The sequence below is a fragment of the Miscanthus floridulus genome, chromosome 3 (assembly GCF_019320115.1).
Source record: "Miscanthus floridulus cultivar M001 chromosome 3, ASM1932011v1, whole genome shotgun sequence".
Lineage (NCBI taxonomy): Eukaryota > Viridiplantae > Streptophyta > Magnoliopsida > Poales > Poaceae > Miscanthus > Miscanthus floridulus.
This window is the reverse complement of record NC_089582.1, coordinates 93,817,976-93,824,029: the sequence shown is the minus strand read 5'-3', so window position 1 is coordinate 93,824,029 and position 6,054 is coordinate 93,817,976. Positions and strand designations below refer to the sequence as shown.

General features: G+C 43.9%; 1 protein-coding gene across 1 annotated transcript; it reads left to right on the top strand.

The window, feature by feature from the left end:
- The first annotated feature begins 2,416 nt into the window (after positions 1–2,416).
- Positions 2,417–5,782, top strand: LOC136546155 (zinc finger BED domain-containing protein RICESLEEPER 1-like). Its single transcript, XM_066538126.1, has 4 exons — positions 2,417–2,556; positions 3,158–5,143; positions 5,222–5,472; positions 5,545–5,782. The coding sequence occupies exons 2-3, from the start codon at positions 3,160–3,162 to the stop codon at positions 5,254–5,256; spliced, it is 2,019 nt and encodes a 672-aa protein (XP_066394223.1). The 5' UTR covers positions 2,417–2,556; positions 3,158–3,159; the 3' UTR covers positions 5,257–5,472; positions 5,545–5,782.
- Positions 5,783–6,054: the final 272 nt, after the last annotated feature.

Here is a 6,054-nt window from a genome sequence, read left to right as displayed (position 1 = left end):
GGATACCTGTCAAGTCCCACCTCCTACATTCACATTTCTTACCATCAAGGTCAACTATGAAGGAGTAGTCTCTATCCTACACCTAGAATATGCCTTGTCTAGCTGACAAAAGTGTTTGCCCATTCCATGTTTTTCTACAGCTTCTTCCTAATCTTAGGACATATAGCCCATACCAGGCTTGTCCAACTTCTTTCTCCTTGTTATATAACCTGGTCATAAGCTTGCACTTCATTGTCTACAACATACTAAGTACAGGCATCTCCCTAGCTTCTAGAATGTAGTTATTGAAGACCTCACAAGCATTGTTCAATAGGATGTCACATTTAAGAAAAGTACTAAAAAAGTCCCTACACCAAGTCTGTGGTGGCATCTTCTCAAGCCAAGCAGATGCTCTCTGATCTAATGTCCTCATCTTATCCATGTTCTTGTTTCACTAGACCACTGAACTAGACCTAGCATAAGTCCACAACTGGTTTTTCAGATTCTCACCTTTGAAATGTTGTTGGAAGTTGCTGTACAGGTGCCTCACACAGAACTGATGCCAAGTATGAGTACCATAGTACCACTTGATAACCATGCTAGGAGACCTGCCATCAACTGATCCATATAATTCCTAGGTGCGGTCCTTGTCACGAACTGAATGCAGCCTTTTCTTCTCATTCCTTGGATACCTGATGTCCACTCTCTCCTTAACACTATACTTAGTGATAGCCCTCTTCAGTACCACCATAGAATCAAATACCATACCAACCTTGAATCTAGGATTGCTCAGGTCACTATCTCTGAATGACTGAAACCTCTCCTAACTTCACCTTCCCCATCTGAGTTAGGTAAGTCTAGGTCCTCTCCTTCATCAGTTGTATCATCTGCATATGTGAACCTAACAGACTTCTTTCCTTTGCTAAACTTGTTGCCTATAGCCACTCCTTCTGTAGCTCATCAACATTGTCAGTAAAGAGGTCATCATCCTTAATATCTACCTCATAATCTGAATCCACAAAGTCAGGGTTATCTTCACCTCCACTGGTCTCACTCCCATTATCTGGATCCATTTCTTCACTTGCCCTCTTCAAGTCAGAGAAGAAATCTGGTAGCTTCTCATCCTCCTTCCTTCTTGCATTGATTACTTTTCGCGGGACTAAACACCTTTGGCAATGTTGCCACTGGATTAGCAACAATGTCATCCCAATTGAGCCCTAAAATGCTGTTATCATGATCTATGTAGAGTACAAAGTTCTCCACCTCATGAACCAGTGATTACATGACAATAATTTCAGTGTCTGAACTAACAATCCTAAGCCCATTTGACAAAGCCTTGCCTGGTAAAAGCTAATACACCTGTCGGTCTGGATCCTTGGGGTAATGCAGCTAGCAAAGGAAGTCATCTATCCAAACTATCGACCAGGTATCCACCTCGCAATGATCAAAATGACTGACCTTGCCACACACATCAGATTTGTTCGAACCTTGACAAACAAAAAAAACCATGATGTAACTCCATTGTGAACTCTTCATCATCATCCCCTACATTACCGCAACAGATCAACGTCACTACCATATCGACGAAACAGAAATGAACAAACCCTAACTAACACAAATGATCGAACCCTACCCACATCATCAAACCCTAACCAATAGAAACTATCCAAAATGCAACTACGAACAGTACCATCATCCAATATATTACCCCCTAATCCAAAAAAAAGATTTTGACGACACTTGACTCACCGTATTCAGGCGGGGGATCCGTCAGCTGCCGCACAGTGGCCACCATCGCGTAGGTTCACCGTGGCTACCGCGGGAACTAGCGCCTGGAGACCTCCCCTTTCGCCTCCACCGCCACGTAGCCTCGACTCCTGTCCGCAGATCTGTCGTCCCTCCTCCGCGGGACCGTGCTCGCCTACGCCGCCGTCGCGATGCGGGAGGGAGAGAGGGGGAGGATTGGGGAATGAGAGGCGCACGGCTTTGAGGGGCCCATCTGCGAAAAAGGCGTGGCCCAGCGCGGTCACAGGCGTTGCACGTGCGATGACGGTCACTTTAGCTGCCAAGGTGGCATGTCTAGACAGAAAACATAAAACGAAGGGATATGAACTCTTTATGCATCAATAATCAAGATTTTAGACTAAAAATGAACTTTCAAAGCTGATAGACCAAATCGACACAACCTTACAAGTTAATGGACTATACATGCATTTTACTTATAAAATTTTATCTAGATGTATTCATGCAAAATTTTGTTTTAAAAAATTTATCGTAGAAGCACAACTGTGAAATTGGAATTTAATTTAGATGCTCACGCATGCTTTTTTTTAAATTTCATGAAAATGCTTATCTATACAAAATAAATGTGTGAAAATAACGGCCTAAAAAGGCCCGCGAGCGGGTGCGCTCTCCCCGGGCTGGGCCGGCCGTCCGCCGCATTTTCCGTTCACGGTTGAAACCGCGTGCGTTTCTGTCTCTCACTCTCTGAGGCTCCGACGACTGGAGGGCCACCGCCGCCGCCGCCGCTCTACTGCAGGTTGAGGCGGTTTCTTCGCTGGCGACGAGCACCACCAGGTATTCCCACCCCCTTCTCTTTCCTTCAAGCTGTCCAAAGCCGAGCACCCAAACCCTAGCCTAAAGGTATTTGGGCATTTGATGCCTCCTAACTTCGAAAACCATTTGCAACAATTATCGGGTGCTGAGTCCGCCCCTGCTCCCAACATGGTGAATGTGAAGGTTACGGATGTTGCTCTATGTCGTTTACATCTCCTAAAATGTTATTTATCTGCATTTCTTAATTGATTGTTCAAATGTCAAAAAGCCCCGATTTACTCTTCCATTCACTAGGTGTGTCCGATTATCCACACATGAGACTCCTAAATGCAAGTTTGTTCAATTGTATTTTGCCATTACTCAAGTACCGACATAGCTCTGATTAAGTGTCTGTAGCTCCATATCCATCTACTGTACCATTTCTGGTACACTTTTCGTATGAAAGTTTATCCAGTTAACCTCCCCAAATAATCTCTTCTATGTTGTATGAAATAGTCTGTTCAGAGCTTCAGATAATGCTTCGAATCCAAAAATATATGGCTGCATTAAAGCAATGTTCAAATAGCATCATAACTCTGCTAAACTTGTTTCATATTCTTAATGTGTGGCTCTTGCTGCCTAGGCATGCAAGATGTCAATGAGAATGCCAATAAAGGTGAAGATGAAAAAGAGGAGAACTCCCACAGCAACACCAGCCCACTCTACTCAGGCGAAACGTCAAATAAAAGGCTCCGGTCGAAGGTGTGGGATGACTTCATACCCTCCTTTGTTGATGGGAAGGTGGCGCGGGCTGAGTGCAAGCACTGTCACCGGGTCTACAACTGCAGCAGCACCAATGGCACTGGCAGCCTGCTAAGGCACCAGGCCAATTGTAGCTCGGGGACTCACAAGAGGCCAAGGCAGCACGAACACACATCCTTGCCAGACCCAATGCAGAAGAAGCTACCTTTCTTTCCATCCAGACAAAAGAAACACTCGGGCACAACAGATGCCTCACCTGAACAGGGGCTTACCTTGCCTGGTGTTCATACCAATGACACAAATACGAAGAACCAGGAGGTTGATCAGAATGGGTCTCATGACAAACTTGTGGTGCCTGAGCAGAAGAATCTTGCTTCACTCAAGCAGGTCATACCTACTGGCACTAATTGCAAGAATCAGGAGGTTAAACAGAATTTTTCTCATGAAGAAATTGTCAGGGTATTGTCCATACACGGACACAACCCAAGCATGATGGAACAAGATAGATTCAAGAAACTAGTTGCTTACTTGAATCCTATGGTCAAGATGCCATCCTTCTTGTATCTGAATACGCACTTTTGGAACTTGTGTCAGCAAGAAGAGTCCAAGCTCAAGGAGAAGTTAATAGCCTTGCGCAGCCGTGTTTGCTTGAGTGCTTACGTGTGGCGCTATGATCCACGTCCACACTTGGCATTCTTGTGCTTGACTGTTCACTACATCGATGACAAATGGGTGAAGCAACAAAAGATCATCAGATTTCATGCCGTGAATCCCTCTTGCAATGCAAAAGAACTGGGTGATATCATATGGGCGTCTATTATGAAATGGCATCTTGGTGGCAAGATTTTCAGCATTATACTAGATGATGCATTCATTGATGACACAGTGGCTTTGGATGTCAAAGCCAGTCTACAGAAACAGAACAAACTTGCTGCATACCGTAGCTTCTTTGTGGTACGTTATGCAACTCATGTACTTGATCAGGTTATTCAGGTGGGGTTGGATGAGCTGGACACATACATGGGGAAGTCGGCAAAGTTTTCCAAGTATACAACAGGCCCCACTCCTTCAGTAGTACAGTATTCTAACTGCAACTATGCACCTTCAACGAAAGACTGGAAACATGCAAAGAAAATTTGTAAGATTTTGCAGGATTTTCACAAACACATGGACTCCATGCACAGTTTTCCTAGTCCAACTAATTTTTTTGACAAGTTGTGGGATGTGAAGAAAGTGGTGCATCGCAAAGCTTTTATGTACACATCAAGGGAAGAGGAAGCATTTTCTGAAGTGCGGGAAAAGATGAAAAGGAAATTCATGGAAACCTGGAGAGTCTGTTGCTTGCATTTTTTTATGCCAATGGTCATGGATCCTAAATACCGTCTGAGGCATGTCATGTCCCGTCTTCGTCTTGATTGTGACACTTTTGATGATGATATGGCTGATTATCTTCAAGAAGTGCTTGATACATTGGCCAGCCTCTTTAATGAGTACTCAAATCTGGTGGAAGACCATAACAGCACTTCTGGGGCTAAAACTGGCAAGGAAACTGTAGTGAGTGGAGATATGCTGATAAAGTATTTTTATCTATCTGAATATCCATACGGTGAGCGAACGTTGTCTGAATTGTATCAGTACTTGCAAGAGCCATGTCTGACAAGAGGTGACTCCAGTGTTCTCGAATGGTGGAAGGAGCATGACTTGACCTATCCTACAATTGCTCTAATGGCACGTGATCTATTGGCACTACCCTGCAGTATTGATTGCAAGGTAGCTTCAAGGACTGCAATAATAGCAATTACAGAGTCACGAAGCAACTACTGGGTTGAAGAGCTTGTCTGTGTTCAGGATTGGCTCAAACCAGCTGGTAGACCTGTTCTTTTCATGCCTCTTTGTTTCATCCAATCTCATTCTTATTCTGACCAAAATTCTCATTTCTTTATAGGCACCACAGCTGTGGAGTCAAGCGATGATCTTTAGAAAGATTATTCCATTCTTTCTAATGTTCCATTCTTTAGAAGGGCAGGCCTGGTGCAGTGGTGAGAGCTGTCTCACTGAGTCACCAGGTCGTGGGTTCGAAGCAGCCTCTCCGCAGATTTTGCGGGGAAAAGGCTTTTCTCGGTTTATCCCTTCCCTAGACCCTACTCATGTGGGAGCTTCCGGCACTGGGTCTGCCCTTTCTTCCTAATGTTCCATGTAAGCTTGTTTCCTCATTTACATTAGTTTTTGCTGCTGCCCATGGCTCATTTGGTTGCCTCTCTGATGCAGGATTCGGGGATGACAGATCTTGTGACACTTTTGGTGGAATTTGAAGCGATTTTGTGATGCTAGACTAGGTTCCGTTGTGGTATTTTGGGGGTTTTATATGTACGAGTATTGTAGTGCTTGTCACTTTGTCAGTAGTTCCCGCTAATTTCAGGCATTTGAGGGGGGAAAATCAGATTAAGGGCATGCTTTCTGACGATGCATGGTCAAACTGTTCCTTTATGTTTAAATATTAACTCTCGTCTTAATGAAATACGTGCCCACGTGTTTAAAAAATGTTCAAATTACTCACTTGCATGCTCTTTTTTTGGGAGAACAGAAGCGGGCAACCCCCTACTGACTATATAATATATGGCAATAATATATATAAAAGATGCAAAAGAGTTACAAAGAGCCCAACTATACAATCAAGAGACAAAGGAGGCACTTGATTGCTCTTCAGTTCTCGTACTTCGCTGATTCCTGCACCGGTTTGATTTGTTGGTCTCAAAAGTTCAGGTATTTTCTGAACAA